Source organism: Protobothrops mucrosquamatus, unplaced genomic scaffold, assembly GCF_001527695.2.
Source record: "Protobothrops mucrosquamatus isolate PMUCROS unplaced genomic scaffold, P.Mucros_1.0 scaffold12, whole genome shotgun sequence".
Lineage (NCBI taxonomy): Eukaryota > Metazoa > Chordata > Lepidosauria > Squamata > Viperidae > Protobothrops > Protobothrops mucrosquamatus.
In genome coordinates, this window is record NW_015386399.1 from 3,318,724 (window position 1) to 3,344,232 (window position 25,509).

The window sequence follows — 25,509 nt, forward strand, 5'->3', positions numbered from 1 at the left end:
ATCTGGATATTTCAATTTCAATTTCAATATCTGGATAGAAATCTGTAATTCATTCCAGATACAATTCTGTTTTGTGTTAATTATTGGAAAAAGTACCTATGCATAAAAGAAAATTTCTTTCTGGAAAGAAGCTGGTTCACAGAATACTGTGAATATATAATTTGACTGGACTTTCAGGAAGAAATTTAACTTTCTTATAATATAAAAAAATAGATTAACAAATATATGTTGGATATGAACATGTTCTGGCCAGCAAAGTTGGAATTGAAGATCAGCAAATTCACCCTATAGAACAACTGTAATGTTGATAAAGGATTGGTCAATCAGTGTAATACTAATGCATCATTGCTGTTCTGCTATACATGAACATATAGTACTTGGCCAATGTTCTCTATCTGATGGCCTCTGATGGCCTCTGAGATTACAATTCCTAGAATTCCCAAACAAGTTATTTAATAGAGTAAGTATTAGTCTTTCATTTCCACTCAATTACATGTTTAGAATGCAGAATAGGGTATAATCATAAGATCTTCTCTCAAAGACTTCTTGAGTTAATCAGTGTGAACAGCTATGATTGTTAAATGCATATTTTACTTAGGAACTTACTGAGATTTCTTTTGTGCATGTGATTTGTATGTGGAATGAAATAAAGGATAACTTATCTGCTTACCATTTAGAGATCTAAGGTTTGTAAAAAGCAAAACAAAACAACCCCCACCTTATACTGTATACTAAGTGAAAGATGGTCCTGGGCATATAGTTACGTATACTGATTTTCCTCATAGTGCATTCGATCGTGATTGTGGACAACCAGATGCCTGTGCCGCCACCACCACCTCCACCTCTCCCTCCCTTTACCTCTGGAGGACCACCACCTCCACCCCCTCCTCCTCCTCCACCACCACCACCTCCTCCTCCATCTTCTTCTGGAGTTCCTCCATCGCTAACTTCCCCTACTTTTTTTTCATCATCATCTGGAGATCATCCTCCTCCACCACCACTACCTTCATTTCCTCTGGTAAGTTTTTTTTTCCTCCTGGTTTGATTAAACTTTAAAGAGTGCTAGTCATATCTGCCTTCTGTAGGTGGCAGCACCTAACTAGGTTTAGCTGATATTGAAAAAAGGCCTGTTAGTGTCAGATCTGTTTGGTATTTAGATGGAAGGTCATTGTGAAATCTGAGGTTCTAAGGAAGATCCAAACTTGAAAAAACTTCTTTGGAGTTGAACTTTATTTCTGAAAAATTTTAATAGTAATACTACTGTACATTTAAACATGCACTTTAAAGCTGTGTAAAATCTAAAATGCTGGAGTTTTGTTAATTACTGCATTTTAAATGTATTTTAAAAGAAAAATAGGAGAAACAGTTTATTCTTGAAAATACATACATATATTTGTTAAGTAAATGTTTCTATTTTCTATTTTTATTTAAAGTGCCATGCAATTATTTTCATTTTCCATTATGTTTAGTTTATCTTAATTGCTTAGATTTGGTGTTTATAATATTTTGCTAACACAGTTTATGTATTATAATTGCTGCATTCTAATATAGTTGATAGTTCACCTTCTAATCTTGATTGTGTTATGTTAATCAGGTATATTATTAATCCAGTATACTTTCAGCTCATTCCTTTTCTAATTACAAAGAGTACTGTGTGATATTCCAAACTGTATCACTTAAGAAAACCTCCATATATTTATGGTTGATGCATACAAACTGGTCTTTCTAATATGAGAATAAAAGGGCTTTTTTGTTTTATTTTTCACTTTTCACAAATTATAGAAATATTTTTGTAAATCTATTAGATTAGCTAGCTTTAGAAATAGTTTAGCTTTAAAACTACTTTATCTCATTTTTTTTCCCTTGGATTTAAGATATTCTAATTTTATTGTAAAGTGTCTGGAAAAATATCATAAGCCATTGTTCTTTTCGAATAGGTATTCTGTTATTTATTCTGATAACTATTGCAGTGAAAACTGATCATCTTAAAGAGATCTGGAAAGCAGATAGTTGTAGCAACTAAAATACTAGGTGGGAATATTAATACAGTGTTGTACTAATTAAGGCTTTGACAGAATATCATCAACTCTCATTTATTTTCTTTTATGAAGAAAGATGCAAATCAGGAATAAAAGACATGCAATCAAGCTCATTCTGTTTTATTGCACATTGATTTCAGGTCAATTAATGGATACATATCAATTGAGTTTTGAGATTAAGCAATCAGGGTGATGCTTGCCAGGCCAGAAGGCAGAAATCTGGTCTCCATTAGACAGAACTTGAAGTATTAAGGCAGAAATCAAAGGAAAGAGAGCCAATAAGAGCCAAACAAGGATTCAAGTTAGCATTATAAAGCCATGTGCAGAAAACTGTCTTGGATTTTAAATCATCCTCTATTTGGACTGTAGCTGGGCTTTAAATGTACTTAAACATTTTTTAAAAAAGCTTTTAGAAAGGAGGTCAAGATATGGAAATTGCCTCTGGGCCAAAGACTGAATGAATGTTTGAGTCATCTGATCTGGTCAAAATTTTTCCCAGTTCTTAGACCAATTGGTTCACTTCTGTGGCTGCCTAATTTTAAACTTTCCATGGTCCAAAGATATGAAGCTTAGCCTGCTAGTGGAAAATGTATAAGTAGTGCTCACCCTTGGAGATCATCAAACTTAACTTCTGGGGAGCCACTTGGAAATCTCCCAAGTTCTTTACAATACATATTAATATAAGAGTTTTCTAGATAGGATTTTCTGCACATTCAGAACTTAACAGGACTGAATTAAAGGACTAACCCAGTATGTTAATCAACTAAAAAACTATTCAGATTAATGTTTACACAATATTAATCTGTGACAATGAAAGGCGTGTTTCCATATCTTACTCACTTATCTGTGGACTTCATCAAATGTATTCACAAAGAATAATATTTTTCTCTTTCATGTTTTATTATCTTTCAAAAATAAAAATGTGAAAAGCGATATGCAGCCAAATCTACAGTTGAATTTCTGAATAATTGTGCAGATCATAAAAATTCAGGTGAAGAATCCAGTGAGAAAAAGTGTGTGTGTGTGTGCATACATATGTGTGATTAAAAAAATACCCCTTTGGAAATGGATTGTTCGGTATAATCATATATTGTTCTTTGATTTTCAGAGATGTCTAGAGTTAACTTTAACATTTTGTCAGGTCAAATTAGACAGTAGGCAAAAACGCATAAGTGGGAACTGCATAAGTGATGAACAGACATAAGTTCAACTATTGACATAGTTGATGTGCTTACACAATTCAGTACAATATATGACCTTTAAAAAACTAAAGTGAATTAGTTCACGAGGCTGCATCTACAAAGCCTCAAGTTGATCAGCTATTATAATCCTCTGATATTCCTTCAAAATATAGTATAAGCATAATTTCCTCATGATACTTTGTTTTTTATACACATTTTCATGGTATCATATTTCTTTCCATATATTTACACAATGTAGTCTTTTAAAAATTTAAAGAAATTTTCTTCATTAATATAAATTATAAACTAGGACCAAATAAAATTATCTCTGTTACACCCAGAGATGACACTACATCAATAGGTGGCCTTCTGTAGCCATGCAGAAGTTTGTGAGGCCCGACGATTATTCAGTCCCATATGGAATTTTTGGAGAGGGATAAATGTAGTGGCAATTATTTGATCTTCGTAAATCTAGATATTAAGAACAGGACTTTGGAGAAGTATATGGATTGAATCTGGCCGCATCTCATACCTGAACATACATGAATTGGCAACAAAAACATGCAAACCAAATCAAGCCAAACTAATATCGGTTAGACTCCGGATTGGATACTTTATTTGCCATTTCAATGAGATTTTATATTTATCCACTTAAGGCTTATTGGAAGGACTTTGAATTGGATAAAGAAAAAAGATTTACTGTGTCCTTTCTCCTTGACAATCTAGCCTGTTAAATGCATGAGTCATTCGATCCTTTTTTTAAAAGAAAAACTGTACTTGTTATTTAACGCAGCATTCCTTATATAAGAAATAATAGAATATCTCCTAACGGCTGCCAAAGAAAATGAGCACCAACTGTTCATGTTCTTATTTCATAAAGCAAGGTCATGGGAATTAATTTTATTCTTATTTGCAGATGCATCTGTGGGATTTAATAAAAGAAGTAACCTTTACTTTCTTGTTGCTTTTGAACTCTAGGAGGGAAATCAAAGTGGGATTTTTGGAGAGTTGTTTATTTTGAACTCTTTATATGCCACCTCTTTCTAGGAGCAAGCTAAAAATGAAGAATGCACTCTATCAATGATATTTTAAAACAATAGCATCTAATTCCTTGTTCATATAATCTATTAAAGTGAGATTAATAAGTAATAACAATATGCAGTAATCACAGGGGCTTAAAAAAGACCCCAAAGAATAACAGAACAGAATAACAAAATAACATAGTTGGAAGGGACCTTGGTGGTCTTCTAGTCCAGGGGTCCCCAGCCCCTGGTCTGTGGACCGATACTAGGCCGTGGCATGTCAGCAACCGGGCCGCACAAACAAAGCCCCATCCGCGGGATGCAGGCAACACACAAAACCATGCACTCTCTGGTCTATGGAAAAACCTCTCTCCACATAACAGGTCCCTGGTGCCCAAAAGGTTGGGGACCTCTGTTCTAGTCCAATCCTCTGCTCAGGCAGGAAACCATATACCATTTTAGACAAATGGTTGTCCAATCTCTTCTTAAAAACTTCCAGTGTTGGAGCATTCCCAACTTCTGGAGGCCAACAATGCATTTTAGGGAGTCAAGATTTTTATCCATTGTCAAGCAAACAAACATTGGTACTTGATAAGTCACTGTTATGCTTGGAGTATGTTGGAATAAGTAAAATGTGATCTTTAAAGTGTCCATATCCCAATATTTTTTAGGTCATAATAGTTAACATCATAATCTTGTGTATCATCTACAACAGTTTTGCTTTATTCCAATCTGTTGATATTGTAATGGTTTTGTTCTGTCGTATATTGTTGTAAAAGTCTATGAATCAATTATGATTTAGCAGGATATACATATATATAAAACCAAAGCTGGGGAAAAGCAAATTGGGTGATTAACACAAGGTTCAAGCACACAGATGGCTGACCAGATTTGGCCGAATACTGAATAAGTTAATTTACCTGAAGAGTTGGCCTTCCCTCTTGTTACCTGGAACTAACAATGGGTGTGAAAGCATGTCAGGAGGAGATCCAACCAGGAAATAAAGAAGAATTTCCTGGCAGTGAGAACTATTAAGCAATGGAATGGCTTAACTCCCAGAATTGTGAGTGTTCCATCACTGGAAGCTTTCAAGAAAAAATAGGAAAACCATTTGTCCAAGATAGCATGAGGACTCCTGCTTTGGGCAGGGGGTTGGACTAGAAGACCGCCAAGGTCCCATTCAGCCTTATGATCCTATGATTGGCAACCAGAACTGTCTGCTATAAGAAAGAGCCAGGAGGGGAAATAGTGTAAATAGAAATACAGTATATATATTTGGATGGGAGAGGGAGTAATTCAAATTTAAAAATCAAATGTAAAGATTTTTCCCCCTTGACATACTTCAACAAATGGTATTCCTATGAAGAGAAAAAATAACTACTGTGTAGTACATCCATATGACTCAACCTGTGGACATATGAATGAAAAACAAACCCCCACAGCTGTTGGTTCTAAATTTAAACCAAAGAATCTGCCCAGGACTGGCCCTAGTCTAATAGTAGAGTTACAACAAAACTACCAGGAAAGCTGCTGGGATCAGAATTTGAAGGGATTATTTAAAAATAAGGACTTTTTCAAGTTATGTTTCTTCAGTTCTTCACAGTAAGTATTGGCTTGATGCTCTCCAAAAGAAAAATAATTGGGTACACATTTCACTGTAATGTGTGCCAGAACTGCACTGGAATCTGGAACATTCAGCTTTTGAAAATAGTGTATATATGTGTGTGAGAGAGAAATTTATCAAAGAATTTGAAGGTGAATTATGTAGGTTAATTTGTCAGACCCTCTTTTTGGCAACAAATATAGTCATAAGAATAGAAGCTATTAATAAGATTTTACATCATCCCCCAGGAATTTTTGCTGGTGCTAATATTACCCCATCTGAATGTGCCATCTAGAGGAGCTATCACTGTATTTGTGGGAGAGAGAAGGAAAATTTGTGGCTAACCATTCAAAATACTTATAGTATATAATATGCTAAATAGGGTCTGTGTGTTTTGTGCATGAAAGTGCAAAAACAATATGTGACCTTTTCATTATGTTTCAGAGTTTTAGTTAACTATAATTTAAGGTCAGAAATATATAAAAATAGGATGGCATCCAGAGATTATGTTGGCCAGGAAAATGGTACAGATATGATAGTAACGTGACTGAATCTGAATTTTGATTTAATTTTGCACATATTGTATTGTGTGTGTGAGTTTGTGAGTTGCAGAAAAAGAAACCTGGCAATTAGCTACAGCCTGTGGACCCTGAGTTGCTCATCCTACTATTCTCTAACATTAATGAATTGATTGTGGCAGTAGCCTTATTACAATTATTTACGCTTTAAATATGCTTATGTCACCTCTCTTGTGTTTATCACAGCATGCAAAAGTTGAAAACCAAATTATTTCTTGAGACATGGCTCTCCAACTTTTCTGATTTCTGCTTTTATTAATTATGTTTTTAGGCAGAATAATTGCAGGCCAGGTTTGTCACAGAACAGCCAAAATGAAAATCCTAGAAAAAGCTAGTTGACAATGTTGATAAACAGACAATTAAAAATAATTACAATTAAAGGCAAATGTAATGTATGATTCAAAAAGAAATTCAATGTTTAATATAAAACTATTCCAAAATGAATGCTTACATGAGCATTTAGGACAGCATTCACCAGTAATTCTCTATTCTAATAATGTATGGTGCGGCTTCATTTCTAAAACAAGAGTTAAAAAAATGAACCTCTAGCAGATTTCCTTCCTTTCCATTGTGCAAGAAGTAAATTATTGAACCACGGGAGATAACAGCTTTTCATATGTTCACGGGAACACTTTTTTGCTTATTTCAGAACTGAACCTTTTAGGACTAGGACTAAAATATAATTGATTGAAATCTTTGGTTTAGTAGTCAGCATGTTCAGAATGGTCTGTGCCTATCATTTTATTGCAGCCTCCGTCTTTTGGAAGTATCTGTTATTTGCCATTTTGTTTTCTTTTTTTTTGTTTAGTTCTTTGTCTCCTTTGAAATGCTGCTTTATTGAAAGAGGATCTCAGTGAGTCATGCATATCCTTCAAAATAAAAATGCAGTTATTTTAGCCCTAAGGAAAAAAATACAAATCCTATATTAGGGCAATGCCATTAATAGAGAAGTTTACAGAAATGTACAAAGTTTTGGGATCCCATCAGTGAACAACATAGTACAAAAATCAGATGGGGAAGCAAGAAAGGCAGAGTTGTGACATGATAATAAGCCATGAGGTCTGCAGCAAAGTCAGTCCCAAGATGTAATCCTTTCCTCACTTGTACCTAACTACCATGTGAACATGGCCTGACAACCTCTTTATTCTGCCATGTCTCCAGGATTTGCCTCAGTCTTGTTCTTAGCCTGCATCTTTGGTCATTCTAGTTTTAGAGTAGCATTTTCTTCTTAGTTTTCAAATCAGGTACAACCTGACATGTTTTGCTGACTCAGTATAGCCAGACTACCTTTAAGGTTGACTATTTCAGGTTTCTGCAGGGACATCCCATCCCCTGTGAGCTTCCACTTTCCTCTGCTGCCATTTTATTTTATTTTCATCTGGGTAAAAGGAATTGGGCATAGTTGCTGACTGTTTGTTGCTTTTTGAACTATAAAAATAAGCCCATTGAACTTGTGTCTGTTGGGCTGGCAAAGGTACTTGATAATGCAGGAGATTCACTTCCGATATACTTAGTTATTAGTCACTTACTTCAGTCTGTCAATTGATGAGTTGTGGTGGGTGGATGAGTGAGTGGGTGGGCTTCCCATATGTTGTAAGACCTTCCTGTTCTGCTTTACCTGTCTGTCAGGCATACTTTTACGTTTCATCAAAAAATTTAAAATACAAACCAATCTTTCTCGACTTGGTGCTGTGCAGATTGTAGCTACAGCAGTTCTAGAAGCTGCAATCCCAACACATTTGCACTACCATTGAATGCATTGATTCCTTCTTCCTTGTTTCTAATGTTCATAATCGAAAGAGCTGAAGACTGTTCATAAAATGCAAATTGACTTACGTTATACTATGATATCAATTCCACCAATTATCCTGATTGCTTTGGAAACAACAAACTTTATTATTTGGGGGTGAAGTCCAACTCAAAGTTTAATTGTACCATTTTTGTGTAGTGATTAAAGCATCCAACTAGAAACCAGAAGACCATGAATTGTAGTCCCACATCAACATGAAATCAGCTGGGTGACTTTCGGCCAGTCTCTTCTCGGAGTCCTAGAAACAAGGCAATGGCAAGTCCCTTTCAAAAAAAGCTGCCTTGCCCAGTGATTAGAAATAAAAAAATGACTAAATGGGACAATTACTTTATTTGAAGGTAGCTGAAGAGAGATCTGTAAAATGGAAGTTTGATTATACCTGGATAGAATTCCCTAGTGTGGGAGAAAGAAAACAAATGCAAGATATCCCTTTGCCTGATCCTAATCATGTTTTGTGGATATATATTCCATTGATTTCAGTAGCTTGAGAATTGTCCTCCTGATGTCTAGGATTTTGACCTGTTATTTTGACAGACAAACACAGAGCCACCCAAAGTGAAAAGGGAGGAATCCAAAAGTCGAAATGCTTTGTTACATGAGATCCAAAGAGGAACTCGACTGAGAAGAGTATCCCAGATCGACGATCGCAGTGCTCCGCAGATTGACAGTAAGTCTTCTGTTTATGGACATGCTCCAATGGCCGCTCAATCATTTTTATATTAAAAGCCTTTTCTTGCTTGGCAGAGACCTTTGTTTTTTCCTTGATTGCAAAACTGTTTCAATGACTCACTTTCATTTTTCTGATGAAAATTTCTTATATTGGCCCGATTATTTGAAGACTGCTAATAAATCTTATCAAGCTAACATTTTTCTTCAATATTCTGAACTTCATATTAATTAGAAGAGTAATTTTCATGTCTTCCAATTTACCCCATATACTGTATTTTGGATTCATACTGTATTTTGGATTCACTCTTAAATCCATTCTTAATTCCTTCTCGTCCCATTTATGACTAATTCTTGCACTTTTCCTGTACAAGTGACACATTTTTTCAAGCCTTTCTTTTTTCAACTATTCTGAACACTTGTTAGTTATTCACTTGTAGCTTTCACAAGGGAAATAGACTGACAGTTTCCTATGTAAAACAAAAACAAAAAATGTTTCCCATTTAATTGAATTCCTTCCAGCCAAAATAAGTAAAGAAAATGATAGCAAGGAATGCCCAAGGTAAAATCTTTAAAATTAACAAGATAAAGCATTGTAAGAAAGAAACAAAAAAGGGAAACATTTTAGTCCCAGCATGTAATGTATTGGTTGAGGTTATATAAAGTCAGTGGTAATACCTGAGTTCCTGTTTTAAAGAACAATATATTTTTGTCTTAATATATGAAGCAGAAGTCCTGCTCTTTATTATGTCACAGAGATTTCACATCATAACTAAGCCATAATATAGTTTGTTCAGCTATATATTTAGCATTTAATTATGTATTAAAAGCATGTAGTAATATTTTTGGCTTAGTGTTCTAATCTTGCTTATTGGCCGAATCCTGCCAGTTATAGTTAATTTGCTTAACCACACTGTATTGTATATACATAGCGATTAGCTTCTGCTCGTTTTATGCCAAAAGAAAGATAGCAGAAAAACCAAAAGCTGAAAATAATACCCTTCTTCTTCTCCTTCTTTGCAGTTGACAGAAGAAGGCCCAGCAAAGATGGAGGAAACTCTGGAAACTGTAGCAGTGAAATACCTCAGGCATTAGGGAACCTTTTTGCAGAAGGCTTCCCTGTTCTGAGACCAGTGGGCCAAAGAGACTTAGCAGGTAAAAGAATCCAGTTTGCAATGGAGTCTCAACAAAAAAAAATCAGAGTATTACAAATTAGCACATGCTAATTTGTACTTTTGCATATAAAATTAATATTCAAAACAGAACTGAAGATTTGGAGCGCAAATAAGAGTTGATCTCTTTTAGTATGTTACCTATACTTATAGAAACTTCATTTGGATCATTTGCATAAAATAGAAAATCACTTTGCTATTCATTATCTGAGCACAAATTGGTTATTGTATTCATGTTTGCATTAACCACAAACATGCATATTCTGCACATTATTTGCAATATATTTTCTCTTATTTCATTATATTAGTGTTTTTGACATCATTTCTGCCTTGTACAATAAATTAACTTACAAAACCTCAAGGCCTTTGAACAATGCAATTGTTTCAAAATCTAGTCAGTATAATCAAGCCAGTTAATAATCATGCTGCTATGATTCATAGTAGCTGTTATTCCTGGATGGTTTTCTACGACAGCCAACCGTAATGCAACTTAAAATAATAACAGTGACCAGGACCTTATCTTGGTCTTATGAACATTGTTTGTCAGTCAGATAGAGAAATCAAGGTTAAACAAGTAAGAAAGGTGTATGAGAAAAACAGATTTCAGGCATAATAGGTTAATAAGCTACAGTGCTGTGTGGAAAGACAGCTGTTCCTGAATCCACCAGAGTGTAACTGTTGCCTGGAAACATTCATCTCACCTCTGTATAGTGTAACTGAGATGTGCAGGAACAATCCGTCCTTTCTATGGAACTATTTTAGTTTGTTTTTCAGCTGGCAACAAAATCAAGCAAAATTTAGGTCCTTCAATTCTGTTTCCTGGTATAATAGAATTGCTGGATCTGTAATCTCTGAAAACAAATTGGCAGGATTGGAACTGCTAATTGATAGCAGGATAACCAATTTAAGAACTTGTGTTAGAAAAAGTCTTCATGTTTTCTTCATTTTAATCCAATAATCTGGATGAATTATTTGGATTTAGTTACAATTAGAATAATTTAGATAATTCAAAGGATGAATTGTTGAATGCAGTTTTCAAAATTAAAGATGTTTTGTTTGCATTTGCTTCATTTTCTCAGTGAATAGGACTGGAAAGTCACCTACTGCCAAAACATCTCCCCCGAAGGTCCCAGTCCCACTCAACAATAATGGGAAGTCCAGTGGCAACTTTCAAATCTCCCCAAGTGGCCCTAAGCAAGCAGATGAATCAGAAGCATCCAAGATCCAGAGCGCTATTCCAGCTCACCCCAGCATCCCTGCTCCTCCTGCTCCTACTTCAGTTCCATCTCCTCCTCCTCCTCCTCCTCCTCCTCCACCACCACCACCACCATTACCATCTCCCTCCAGAAAACCATCACTTATCTTTCCTCCTCCTCCCCCTCTACCACCTCCTTTTTCTGAACATCCTAACAAGTTCCCTTCCCCAGACATTGCTGCTGCTGCTGCATCCTCTCAGAATAGAACTCCTAAAGGTCACCTATCCCCAATGAACATACCACCTCCTCCACCATTACCTTTGTCTCCATCATCCCCCTCTGGGCCTTCAGGCAAAATTAATGAATGTTCCAGCCCAAGCTCCTCCCAGCTCGATCTAAGACACAATTCTCCCCCCATGCCACCACCCCTACCTCCTCTCCCAGGACCTTCTATGTCTACTTTTTCTTCACCGAGAACATCAATGTTTTCACCAACATCACCAACCTGTAACAGTGATTCTGCTTCCCTGTTGCCTCCCAAGAGCAAGTTGCAAAAGCTCCCCATTCCATCAATGCCTCTTCCCCCTACCCTCCCAAGCACACAGCAAGCTCCTGCAATGCAGAAAAGGAGACAAGGAAGAGGTGGAGGTAACTACTTTCAGTGGCATCCCTACTGGATTACATCCTGTGGAATTAACTTGCATTGGGTATGGATGTCCTTTCTATATACACTTAGGAGCTGAAGCTGGTTGTACATTGTGCAACCCAGAAATTGCTTTAGAATGTAACTATAATCTCTCTCTCTCCCCACCCCCTCTCATATTCTGAGGATGTATAGGTTACACGTATATATGTTTTGTTTGAACCTTTTGGAACAAGAATGGAATGAAAATATTTGATGCGCTGTTTTCTTTTTTTGTATGTTTATTCTTAGCAAAGTTGATGCCACCACCTGTTCCTCCTGCAAGGTCTCCCACAACTGAGCTCACAAGCAAATATCAACACACCCAAGTATCTCCATGGCCGCCGGCTACTCAGGACTCAGGTATTATGGATAACACTATATCATTTATTGTTGACAAATATTGTATATACAGAAAATGTAGAACTTTTCTTATCACAAGTTTACAGTCTTAATAATCTTTTTAAAATTAGTGCCTGCTTAGGAATGGCAATGCAAACTGTTAAAGAAAGTCAGTATACACTCATCCCTTGTTTAGTGACTAAGTTGTTCCAACTACCAAGTTGTTAAGCAAAATGGTCACTAAATGAACACATAGTGAGACAGAGAAAGATGCTACAAAGATCATTGGTTGCTACTGCCTGATTCAGTCAAGTTTTTTGTAGAGCTACACCAGCATTATTCTTACTCTGACATGCATTGTCAGGCACACAACCTTTAGTTGTAAAGGCAAACTTTGGTCAGAAAATGAAATTTTTAATTACTATTATATTTGTGAATGGTCAGGAGCTGAAATAGTTGCTAAGTGAGGAACAGATGCATTTGAGTATGTCAATTTGAATTTTTTGGGAGACAAATGGACATTTGTACAGTAATATTAAAGGCAGAGACATTAATAATTAGCAAAATAGGGAAAAAGTCCAGGATCAATTATTATAATTATTTATAAGAAAACACTGGCAAACTATTTCAGTATTTTTGCTAAGAAAACTACTTGAATATTTTACTAGACTGATCTGTCATAGGATTTAAACTTTCAAAATGAAACAGTAAGATACAAAAGAGAGGATTGTGACAGAGTACTGCAATTCTAATATCTTCAGAATTGGTGGAAATAGATGGGGCTAAACAAGGAGCTTTAAGCAAAGTATATGGAATTAAAAAATATGATGAAATGATGCGTCTGAATTGAGAATATGCTGGATGGATTATTTTATTGTGCTTCTGCATAACATTCCATGATGGATATATATGTAGTACATATTTGTTATTTTGCTTATTATAATTCAACATGATTTTTTTAAAAATTAAACTCTTTCTAGATGACTTTGAATCTAAATTTACTTTCCATTCCGTGGAAGACTTTCCTCCTCCAGAGGAGTTCAAGCCTTGTAAGAAAATTTATCCTAGCCAAGAAGCGAGGAGTAAGTCAACATTTCTCAGTGTGATATGAAATGATTTCCTAATAGGGGGTATTATTTATCTTGGTTGTCTAGTTATGAGAGATTCTAGGCGTTCTCCGTGTAATGCATGGAATAGTGTTGCCACTGTAGAGAAATGTCTACTGATTAAATAGCCCCATTTTCAAAAACATCACAGGAACCCCCATTGGTACCCATAATTTGTGTTTTATATATAGTCCATGTGTCCCTGTGTCATAGCTTTTGTATAAATCATTAAGATTATACTATGGACCTCCTTATTCTCTCCCATCTTCAGAACAATCTCCAAGCCACTGAAATTTGTTTTTGTTGTTTTTGACAATTTAATTGCCTTCGAATACAGCACATCTCTAAGAATGATAGTCTCCATGCCTATTATCTATAAGCCTTGCCCAGCACTATTTATGTTTCATTGTCTCATCCACATGAGACATCAGTTGGCTGGGGAATTCTGGGAGTTGAAGTCCATATATCTTAAAGTTGCTCAGGCTGAGAGACATTATCTTAGATTGATTTCTTTACCTTGGATTCAAAACTGGTTTCAGTATATGGCATAGAGTGACCAAGGGATAGAAATTTGAGGACATGTGATAGATGCACTCAGATTATGATTTTTATAGCAGACACAGCCAGTCACAAATAATCATTACCAGGAGGTGAATTATTATTAGAACAGTTATATACATACATGTCATTTTATTATATTTTACATATGTATATGTACATAATTACTCAGCCAGTTTGATGTACTGGTTACTAGGTTAGAAACCAGAAGATTGTGATATTTAATTAAGTAAAAGCTAGCTGGGTGACCTTGGGCCAGTCATTTTCTCTTAACCCTAGGAACGAGGCAATAGCAAACTACTTCTGAAAAATCTTGCCAAAAAAACTTGAGGGGATTTTCCAAGCAATCATTAGCAATCAACCTGACCGAGAAGGAAACATACATACATATATGTAATTGTTCTAATTAATACTATAATTGTTTTACTAACATATTCATTTAAAGGTGAAAACGTTGAACAATGTAAATGAACCTTTGTGTACCCAACTAATCTCAGCAAGACTCTGCCATGATCCAAAGGCATTACTGCATGTAATGGTGCTAGAAGCTGGTAGCTTTTGATTTATTTTTTTCACTTCTTAAAATAGTATAAGCATTTTTAAAATAGTTTTCTAGAAATAAATATTTTAAGAAATGACCAGAGGAGGTAAAAAAACTTGTGGACTTTGAGGGATTATCAGTGTAAGCACAGTGGAGTCCATGGTGCACTGTTGCCTTTCAACTACTACTGTAGGTTAGATGTTCTGAGTAAGCCATATCCTTTGTGCAGGTTGCTAATTTTGGTTGGGTAAAAAACATACAACCATTGATTGACATACAACCATTAATTTAGTAACTTCATTTAGAAGTTGCAACGGCACTGGAAAAATGACTTATGACTGTTTTTCACATGATTGTTGCAGCATCCGCATTATCATGTGATCAAAATTCGGGCTCTTAGCAATTGACATGTATTTATGACAGTTGCACTGTCCCAGGGTCATATGATCGCTGTTTGTAACCTTCCCAGCCCTCTTCCAACAAACAAAGTCAAGGAGGGAAGCTGCATTTACTTAATGACCGCATTCACTTAACAATTAGGGTGATTTGCTTAATAACTGAGGCAAAAACAGTTGTAAAATGGAGCCAAATTCACTTAACTGCCTTGCTTAGCAATGGAAATTTTGGGGTCAGTTATGGTTGTACGTTAAGATTACTGCTGTCTTAAGTCCTATGTCAAATAAGCATCTCTTAATTCTCTAAATATATTAAATTGCTGTGATTTTAGAATCGTTTGTACAAACTACACAGATATGTCTACACATGTATCTTGCTGGATTCAAAGGTATTATGAGGGTTTTCAACTGATATAAGTGGTTTATAAAATTGGCTTGATGGTTCTCTTGGATTTATAGCTTAAACCTCTTGATAACTGAAGAAAGAAATTGATAAATATAGTGTCATGGAAAATATCTTTTTCTTTTTACAGATAAAGCAAGCAACCCCCCTTTACGAACACAAGCGAGATGAGAAGATCAATGATTCAAGGTTATTCCAAAAAATCAAGAGTTCAACAATTGCAGTATAAAATGTAGGGCATATTTTTGTTAGTGTTGTGATATGTACAGGCAGATATGGCACTTAAAAGACTGCTGGATGCAGATGGGCCAGGATGAGAGTGCATGTTCAGTTATAAAAAGTTGCAAAATAATGTATTTTTATTTAAATTGCTTTAAAGCTGGCCTGAATTTTATTTTGAAATGCTATGGAATATTGTAATTTACATAGCTTTTCATTCTTATATGGTATATTTTGGTAAAGTGAAATTGTTTGCCTGTACTGTACACAGTTCGGTTGCCCATGGAGTTTCTGTTGTAATTAATTCATGATTTCCAAATTTGATTTACTGCATTTACATGATATAATATATAAATTCCTGGCAAGTATTTTCTTTTGTGTCCTTTTTCAGTAGTACAGATGTATAGATACCCAAAAGAATGACATACAGACACAAATGAGCATGAAGAATGCAAACAAACATTTTCCATTAGCTTCTTCTAAAGCCCACCAGCCTAAAGACAGAAAATGTTACACATAGTCCTCAACTTGGAGCCACAATAGGGATTGGAAAATATGTCATTAAGCAGTCAGGTTGTTAAGTGAGGCATCATATGACTGTAATCAATTTTATAACCTTTTTTGCCACATCATTAAGCAAATCACTTGCAATCCTTGAGCAAAATATCATGTGACTATGACCTGGAACTTTCTGCTGGTTTCCCCATTGACTTTGGTGTCAGAAGCTTCTTGGGATTGTAGTAAATGATATGACCACAAGTTATTGCAACAGTTGTAAATGTGACACTATTGCCAACTGCCCAAATCACAGTCACATGACCATGGGGCAATGCATGATCATAAGTGCAAGGACTGTTTTTTTCAGCGCCATTCTAACATTCAATGTTGGCTAGACTTTAAGTGAGGACTAGTTGTATTAATAAGCCCTCTATCATGGTTCTGACAGAGACAAATAAAGCAGAACTCTGAGGCTTGGAAAAGGTCCACTAAGGCTGTAGTTCCTTCCTGCGGTACCAGTTTCCCAGGTTGGATCAACCTGCCAGTGAAGTCTCCTCGATGGCTGGAGCACCAGCCTGCGCTCCAACAGCCTGAGTCCCGTTGCCGCCAACAAAGGTGTCATTTTCAAAGTTGACGCCCTCTGTGTGGTCCTATTTGATGCCTCTACCCATCAGAAGCATTAAAATTGATAGTGCATAAAAACAGAAAAAGATCTAAAATACAAGATCTTTTGTGAATATTTTAACTATAAAAAGCAAGATCCTATATCTCAGGCCATCTTGTTTTTGAATACAAGGCCAAAACATCCCTGCACCACTAGTTGCCTCTACAGAGCAGAGTGGAAAGATTTTTCCTTTCTCTCACTCTGCTTTTGTTGCTGAATCCAACAGAGGCATCTTTCCTCTGAATTAGGTATGAACACACAACCTTAAACTGGAACATGAAGTAAAGGAATATATCTTGTTTAGGAAGCATCTGAACTCTTAACTAGCTACTATATAGCTGGGCCCTAAATAACATGCTGTATATACTTACAACTGGAAAAGGAGTGAGAAGGAACATTTAAGAACCAAACTAATGGCGATCTGGCAAATATATTTTCATGTCTACCTTACTCTTATAGGTAGAACCATAGGACTGCAGTAGCTGTTTCAGCTAGTTTTGTATGTATATTTTCAGCAGTGGCTCTTTGGATGCTTAATGTGAGAGCAACTAGAAACTATCTTCACAAAATCTTAGAGTTAAGCAACTCCCCCTTGGATAACAACTGTTAATTTTGCTTTTGCAATAAGCTGCAAAATTCTTGAGTTCTAGAATTTATTATCAGAATAAAGAAGGGCAAGAAATTAGAATTTGTCTGCTAAAAGGAAAATGAAAAGATATTATTTGCTCAGTCAGATCTTATATTTAAAAACAAGATACAGACATGTAGTGTCTAGTCAATGATAGCTCAATTAGAAATGACATATATAGTAGCCATCTTTTTCTGCACCAAGATCTTTAAATATGAGAATTACTGAAACATTTTTAAAAAATCAGACTGTATCCTAAATTAGTTTTAAAATGAGTGGAGGAGAGATGAAATAAATAAGCTTATGACTATGACATAATATAACGTGACTCAGTAACTTCTAGAAAATAACTAATTTTACATTTTTTTTCCACAATTTTATTCCTTACTGTAAAAAAGAAAAAAAAACCATCTCTAATACATTTCAGGAAATAATATTAAAGTATTCAATTCCCAAAAATTCTTTGTGCAGAAATAATTTATTAATTTGGTCAATTGTAAATGTCTTAATACATATATCCCAAGTGACATCAAACTCCAGATTGCAACCTCCTACAAGAAATAACTAAAAAATGTACTAATTTTGCTTCAATCAAGTATTTTACATTCCAATACATCTTCAGGGAGAGAGCTTGGCCAAATTTTGTAAAATACCTGGAACATTTGGAGTTTTGCAAAAAATGTCCACAAATCAGAGTGTATTTATATTATGGATTTTCCCTTTTTCTCAAAATTTGAGCTGTCTTTTGATGCCATTATTCTTTGAAATTGGACTTTTAAGCCCTAAAATAATAACTATTTGCTGTCCATATAAGATAAATTGCTTGACTCAGGAAAGTCTGTAGAGTTCCATAATGACAAGATGCATTGAAATAACTAGAAAAAAGTCTGGCCCTTGAAAATTAATTCCTTGTGCCAGTGGAAAAATACTTTCCTTAGTTTCCTGCATGATTTTTAAAACTATTATTTACTTCATGAATCTGTGTCATCCTTGAGATCTGTTTTATGAGTGTCCCACATTAAGAACAATATAAACAGCATTTGTGACCTGAGCACAATAGTTTAGTTAGAAGTTGATAGTTTGAAATGTCTATAACATCAGAATTCTGATGTTTTGAATTATACGATTAGCACCACAGTTTTGAGATTAGAATCTGATTGCCTGTCATTGCCTGATGGTTTTACCTGCACATCACTTTCTTCCATACATCCGTGTTTTCATTAAGGAGTCAATGGTAGGAAGAATGACTTGCTGATGGCCAAGATAAACTTGATTATTTAAGAATGTCCATTATTTAATAATGGATGCATGGACAATAAGCAAATTAAATAAGGATAATGGATTCAGGATACAAAAACCTGGATTAAAATAACACTTGCAATCACTTTAAGAAAGCAACTCTAATTTTATAGTATTGGTGAACATGACCATTTGGGGATATGGGGGGAAATATGCATCATAACCCAAAAAGTAAGTGTCAGACAATGAGATGCAAGCACATGAGGGTGGAGTTAGTTATGCCATTACCACACATGCCATTTTAACTCAATCTTGATTTGCTGCAAATGCTTATGTCTATGAATCTGTCTAATTTTCTCATGAAACAAATATGTTGATCTCATTAACTAACTGAACCCTGTCAATCAAAGTGTGCAAATTTAACCTTGCTCATTTGAGGCTATCTTAGTATACATAATTATATAACAATGATAATCATTGTTGACTGGATTAGATCCTGTCCTACTATTTAAGTAGCTATAAATGACTGCTGCTATTTGGCAAAGTAGTAACAAATTTACTAGCTGTCTAAAGCAAAGATGATAGATCAGTGGTGGCAAACCTATGGCACTAGTGCCAGAGGCGGCACTCGGAGCCTCTCTGTGGGCACGCACACTGTCGCCCCAGCCCCGCCTGTCCCCGCAGCCCACTCCTCACCAGCAGCCCCCCTGGAGGAGAGTCACCCCCGGGTGCGGCCCACACGGAGCAGCACAGCCAAGCACATGGCAGCTGGGCAGCACATGATGCTACAGGGACGGGCAGAGGGTGTGGCCACCATGGCACTGCAGGGCCATCTGGGCGATCTGTGGCAGGCCGTGGATGGCCCTGAGGGTGGGCGGGGTGAGGGCAGGGTGGGGGCGGGGCAGTTTTTGGGCACTCGGTTTCTAAAAGGCTCGCCATCACTGTGATAGATGATATCCTTGCATTCTACAGTACCTCACCTTCCCAACAACTTTCCAATAATGGGAACATTCTAACCCAAACTTTGGGGAAAATGTTTCAAATGCAGCACAACAAAATATAAAATAATGTGAAATAGAGAACTTGGTGGTCTATTTCTCTAAGGTTTGTGTAAATTGATTTCATTCTCATTCAAATTAGCATCAGTGAGAAGGCATTCCATTGCTGAAAGTTATGCCCTTTATAATGAAATTTTCTTTTTTAATGTTTTCACATTTTCCTTTCAAAAATATCATTTAGATTTTAGAAGTTATAAAGTGAACCATCTTTCCTTTGAAAGTGGATCAATATTTTGAAGGGGATTTCTCAAAAGATTCTGCTTAATTTGAAAACGACATTGAGACCTCTATGGTCTTTCCTAAAATTATTTATTTCTAAAGTTTTGTTGCTAAAATAAAACAAAAATTCCAAAATGACACTGGCCAGCATGCATCTACTAACTGAATCAGTCAGCAAAATCTCTTTTAACAATATGCACAGGACAACACATAATGAAAGAGGATGTTAACTGGAAATAGCTACTGAGGAAAGTTTCTCTAGAAAGACGAATACTTTCTCCCAAATTCGGCAATATGGTGAGATTATCTTTCAAGGCTTGAAGAGTTCTATGTTCCTGTGCAAAGGCTAACAGTGTCTATGGGCACTGAAATGAAAAAAAAAATAAAGCCTTAGTTTACAAATTACAAATGCCATTCTAAAATGCAGCAGAAATATATACATATAGCAAAATAACCACAATGTATTGAAGGTTGGCTTCTTATTCTTATACAGTATGTGCCAAAAATTGCTTTGAAGTAAACACAGATTCAGGAGATAGAGAAGAATGTGAACATCTAAGTTAACTCTTTTACTTTTAAAAGAACATTTGCTGAAATAGGAATATGAATGTGGGGAAAAACATGAATATGACTCACTTCATTTGAAGAATTTAATTTCTGTATCTACACAGTCATAAAAAAGGTCTTCTATTTCTGAAGAATCAAGAATCTCGGAGCTAGAGAGTATGCCTTCCATTGCTTCCAAGCCCTGTTTTTCGAGGTTTAACATTATTCTTCTTAATGTATGACCTTTTTCCTAAGGAATGCAAAGGCCAATAGGAAATTTTGATTAAAAGGATTTACATAACCTGTTACCTTGTACAAATGTTTACAAATGCATCAATGTAAAAAAATCTCAGGAAACTAAAAAGGACTGAATTGCTGTGCATTAACCATACATATAATAAAATATAACAACAAATTATAAACCAGACTTTCCTAACTTGCTTCTGCAACATTCAGAATTATTGAAAAGTGTTAAGAACTGCAACTCCTAGAATTCTGTGTCAAAATTCTGAAAGTTGCTAACTAAGCACATTTGGAAGATGACAAGTTGGAGAAGATTGGAATATACAGCAAGAAATATACTTCAATCAGAATAGAGCTGGAAGGGATCTTGGAGGTCTTCTAGTCCAACCCCCTGCTGTAGCAGGAGGCCCTATACCATTTCAGACAAGTGGCTGTCCAGTATTTTCTTAAGAACCTCCAGTGATGAAGCACCCACAACGTCTGAAGGCAAGCTGTTCCACTGATTAATTGTTCTCACTATTAAGAAGTTTCTCCTTAATTCCAAGTTGCTTCTCTCCTTGATTAGTTTCCATCCATTGTTTCCTGTCTTGCCTTCTGGTGCTTTGGAGAATAAGTTGACCCCATCATCTTTGTGGCAACCCCTCAAATATTGGAATACTGCTATCATGTCATCCCTATTTCTTCTTTTCTAGACTATCCATACTCAATTCCTGCAACTGTTCTTATTTTAAGCTCCAGGCCTTTAATTATCTTAGTCGCTCTTCTCTGAACTTTTGTAAAATCTCAACATCTTTTTTGTAATGTGGTGACCAAAACTGGATGCAGTATTCCAGCTGTGGTCTTACTAAGGATTTATAAAGCAGTACTAATATCTAACATGATTTTGATTCTATGTGTTTATACAGCCAAGGATTGTATTAGCTTTTTTGGCTGCTGTTGCACCCTGCTGGCTCATATTTAATTGAATATAAAAACACTTTCCCATGATGGGAGTTCCCCTAGAAATTTTTCCCCGGTTATTTCTCTAAATTTTTTCACTACAATTAGGATAGAAAAAAGCAAGCATCTTGCTTTGAAAAACTTCCAAATTCCTCTTACCGTTAGCATGAATTGTCCTTTAATTGACAATACTTCAAATTATAAAAGGAAAAATGTAATGGCATCTTCGGGAGAACAATTATAGTATTAACTTTTTTGACAAAACTGCTATTCATTCACTCATTCAGTTTCTATAACTGCTCATGGGCTATAGTGCACATGTTCATTTGAAAAAAAGTAGCTGAAGATACTACTGTAAGTATTTTAAATATAAATAGAGACATAAAAAAAGATTTGCTTACTGATGGTAATTGGGACTGGGGTATCTGTAAGACATAATGCCACATCACTGTGCCAACTTACAATAGCAGTTTCAGCAGCCTCACTTGCCATCATTAAGTAAGTAACATGTAGTCTCAGCATCCCATGAGCACAGAAATGCCCACTTCCTTGTTGGCTTTGCTTGTCAGAAGTTGGCAATGAAAGTTGCAAATATTGATCACGTGCTTGCAAGATACTGCACCATTGTAACAGTGAGCCAATTGCCAAGCATTCGAATTGTGATCATGTGACTGTGGGGATGCTGCAACAGCTGCCACTACGAGAACCTATTGTAAATATCCTTGTTCAGCACTATTGTACTATCACTAAACAAGTAGATATTAAGTGAGGACTATTTGCAGTGCTACAGTATATTGGATATGCATGCTGGAAAAAAGCAGTTGAAGATAATGTTAAGTAATTCACCTAACTGTATAAAGATACAGTAATTATAGCAGATAATATTCAGGTTTTAACTATGTGTTACTTTTCTCCCATTACACCGTATGTCTCTTTTTGATTACAAAAACATCAACATATATAATATAAAATTAAGCTATCCTATAAATATGCAAAAGAGCAATTAGCAATAAAGGGAGCACAACCTTAATATATTTTCTACAAGTATAAGAGAACTGCTTTTAAAATGTAAACCTGGAGTACTGAACAATTCAGTCTATCAGTTTAGTAACAATATTCTAAAATCCTATTGGAAGCCTTACCTCATCACTGTCTAAGACTAATCGGGCCTGCTGTTGCGCCTTGTACAGTTCGTGTCTGCGATCAGGTTTCTCCTGAAACCGAGGAATTTTTTTCACAGGATCTTCACTACCAAAAATGGGTGATTGAACTTTAGGTACTATTTTCACACCATCCACAAAGATAAAAGGTTTAAATATGGACCTAAAAAAAGGTTACATGAATGACCAACTAAGTAATTATAGTTACAGATTACATTGTCACCTAGCAGTTTATTTTCCGGCAAACAAAAACAACCTGCCCAAAATAAATCTGAACATACTGATTACATTAAAGAATAGAGTAAATATATGCAACACTTTCAACAAACTGTATTTACTTTTGCTAATAATTATATTAAAACTCAAATAATCATGTTAGGGCATTTTTACTGCCACTGATCAATCTTCTAATTGGGCTGCTTTATCACACCGTTCTGGTCAAATTAACAGCCACTTTATGCTGGGGCGAGCAATGGGAGCTCATCCCACTCACGCACTGCTTGGATCTTAAACCCAGGCTGTCGACTTTTCAGCTGACAAGCACACCGTCTTTAAATGCTAAGCCATCACTCCACCCTGTTGCATTGTACCTTTATATAAATGTTCACCTATTTACCCTTGGCAGACAACTTTCTTCCAGAAAGCACAATTTAATTCTGCTTATTCCCCCATTTCCTTTTTCCAAATAGTTTAGGGCATTATTGGGGTTATCATCAACTTCAATTAGTGCAGCAGCTATACACTCTTGCCTTGAAAATAACAAGAATAATCCAAATAGTTGTATTCACAGAAAAAAAAAGATAAAGATACAGGAAATGCCGACATAGCTAAATTACACCTAAACAAAAAGAGTTGTTACCAAAAGAAAACAATATTAATACAGCTCCAATATACTGAAAAAGTTATGTCAGTTAAAGCTTATTCCCTCCAACCTGTTTCATTAGTTTTAAACATTCATAAAACAACTGTAGTTTTATATATTTCATTATAAATAGCAGAATATCCAAAGCCATAAGTGCTTTGGCACAGGACAACTATTTACACCATCTATTTTAAAAGGTTTAGACCTTTTTAAAGAATGAGGTCTTTTTTTCAGCTTAACATAGTCACTGCTGAATCCCAGAAGGATGCATACAGGTAGTCCTTAACTTACAACAGTTCATTTAGTGACCATTCAAAGTTACAATGGCACTGAAAAAAGTGACATGACTGTTTTTCACAGTTACGACTTTTGCAGCATCCCCATGATCCTGTGATTAAAATTTAGATGTGTGGCAACTGATTCATATTTAGGACTGTTGATCAGCTTTTGCGACCTTCTGACAAGCAAAGTCAATGGAGAAGCCAGATTCACTTAACAACCGGGTTACTAACTTATCAACTGCAGTGATTCACTTAACAATTGAGGCAAGAAAGATCATAAAATGGGGCAAAACTCATTTAACATATGTCTCACTTAACAACAGAAATATTTGGCTCACTTGTGGGCATAAGTTGAGGATTACCTGTACTTCAGTTAAGGAGGTTCTGATAGTGCCCTGCTCTGAAGCTTCTTTAAGCTTTGGAATAAAAGTGCAGCATAATTTAATGGACGTGTGTATATTTCCAAAACAACCCCATAAACTTTAAAAATGAAGTTCCAATGCAATGATTTTACAAGGTAAACAAAGAACTCTGGTAAAAAAATTTAATTAACTGATCTACATACATCTTAGATATATAAGCCCAACATAAATAATGTCCTTTAAAAAGAAAGCAACTGTAAACTTAAACTAAGAGAGCAAATTGTAGAAAATTATGAAGAGCGAAGTAGTCTTGATATCCCAGAATCCAAGGCAGGCAATCTACAGGGCAGTAGGCTAATACAACTGAGGCATTTAAATTGACATACGGTAGATCAAATCAGCTAACACAGTATATCACAAACTTGGCAATTTAAAGATGTATAGACTTCAACTCCCAGAATTCCCCAGGCAGCATGCTGGCTGGAGAATTATGGAAGTTGAAGTCCACACATCATAAAGTTGCCAGGACTGAGCAACACTGAACTAACCTATCTTCTTTTTCCCTTATAAAGCTATTTTTACTCATCTAGATTTAAGGCAGCAGCTGCAAAAATAAGTTCAGTGATTTTTTTTTTAAAAAGCCAAAACTTTGAATATTTCTTTATAAAGAATATTCTTTGATTCAAAGAATAATGCATATTTTACCCATCCAATATGTAAAATTAGTAATTAATTCTTGAGACTCTTAAAAGAATGCTGGTACATCTAACATACTTGGATGGATCCGGTGTGCCAGTGAAAAAATGAATGCATGGAGAAGTCAGATTCTGAGGTAAGACGGACACCATGCTTGCTGTAGTAAGAAAAGAGTGTGAATCCACAGAGATGCCCTCAGCCTTGTTACGTAATAAGTCAATCATTGTTTCCACAGTGATGTTGCCTGGAAAAAAAATGGAAATGGTGAAATTAGCAGGGCACGATCATTTTTTTATTTTTATTTTTATTTTATTTTTTATTTTTAAAAATTTTATTGACAAAACAATTAAAACAAAAAGGGACATGACATGACGTTCCAGTATACATGATCCTAGTAATTCATTCCTTATCATATTTAAAGTTCTAAATATACATCTCTCTACGTATTAACACATAATTTTATATACCACAAATTTAAACTTTAACTCAAAACCCGACCAGTTCTTCTTGACTCATACCAACAGTAAAATTTGTCCCAGATTCCAAAATAATCTGTTTCCGTCTTGTCCTTTAATTCCATAGTTAGCCTGTCCATGTCCGC

General features: G+C 35.6%; 2 protein-coding genes across 2 annotated transcripts in view; one reads left to right on the top strand and one right to left on the bottom strand.

Annotated features, from left to right (window-relative positions):
- Positions 1-5,202: 5,202 nt before the first annotated feature.
- WIPF3 (WAS/WASL interacting protein family member 3) lies at positions 5,203-15,865 on the top strand. Its single transcript, XM_029283080.1, has 8 exons — positions 5,203-5,263; positions 6,695-6,714; positions 8,768-8,900; positions 9,923-10,054; positions 11,151-11,915; positions 12,202-12,312; positions 13,272-13,373; positions 15,425-15,865. Exons 1-8 carry the CDS (start codon positions 5,203-5,205, stop codon positions 15,463-15,465), a joined length of 1,365 nt encoding a protein of 454 aa, XP_029138913.1. The 3' UTR covers positions 15,466-15,865.
- Positions 15,866-19,957: 4,092 nt separating this feature from the next.
- The window catches only part of SCRN1 (secernin 1), a 19,814-nt gene continuing 14,262 nt past the window's right edge, over positions 19,958-25,509 (bottom strand). Inside the window, exons 6-9 of the mRNA XM_015810602.1 lie at positions 24,987-25,152; positions 22,690-22,870; positions 20,456-20,615; positions 19,958-20,184 (exon numbers count right to left, since the gene is read on the bottom strand). Of these exons, the coding sequence (XP_015666088.1) occupies positions 20,457-20,615; positions 22,690-22,870; positions 24,987-25,152 (506 nt within the window). The 3' untranslated portion in view covers positions 19,958-20,184; position 20,456. The remainder of the gene's footprint in view (positions 20,185-20,455; positions 20,616-22,689; positions 22,871-24,986; positions 25,153-25,509) is intronic.

Coding starts and splice junctions, on each gene's coding strand:
- WIPF3 (XM_029283080.1), top strand. CDS start 5,203: ATGGGTGTGAAAGCATGTCAGGAGGAGATCCAACCAGGAAATAAAGAA. Junction 6,715..8,767: donor GCAGAATAATTGCAGGCCAG/GTTTGTCACAGA, acceptor TTATTTTGACAG/ACAAACACAGAGCCACCCAA. Junction 10,055..11,150: donor GGGCCAAAGAGACTTAGCAG/GTAAAAGAATCC, acceptor TCATTTTCTCAG/TGAATAGGACTGGAAAGTCA.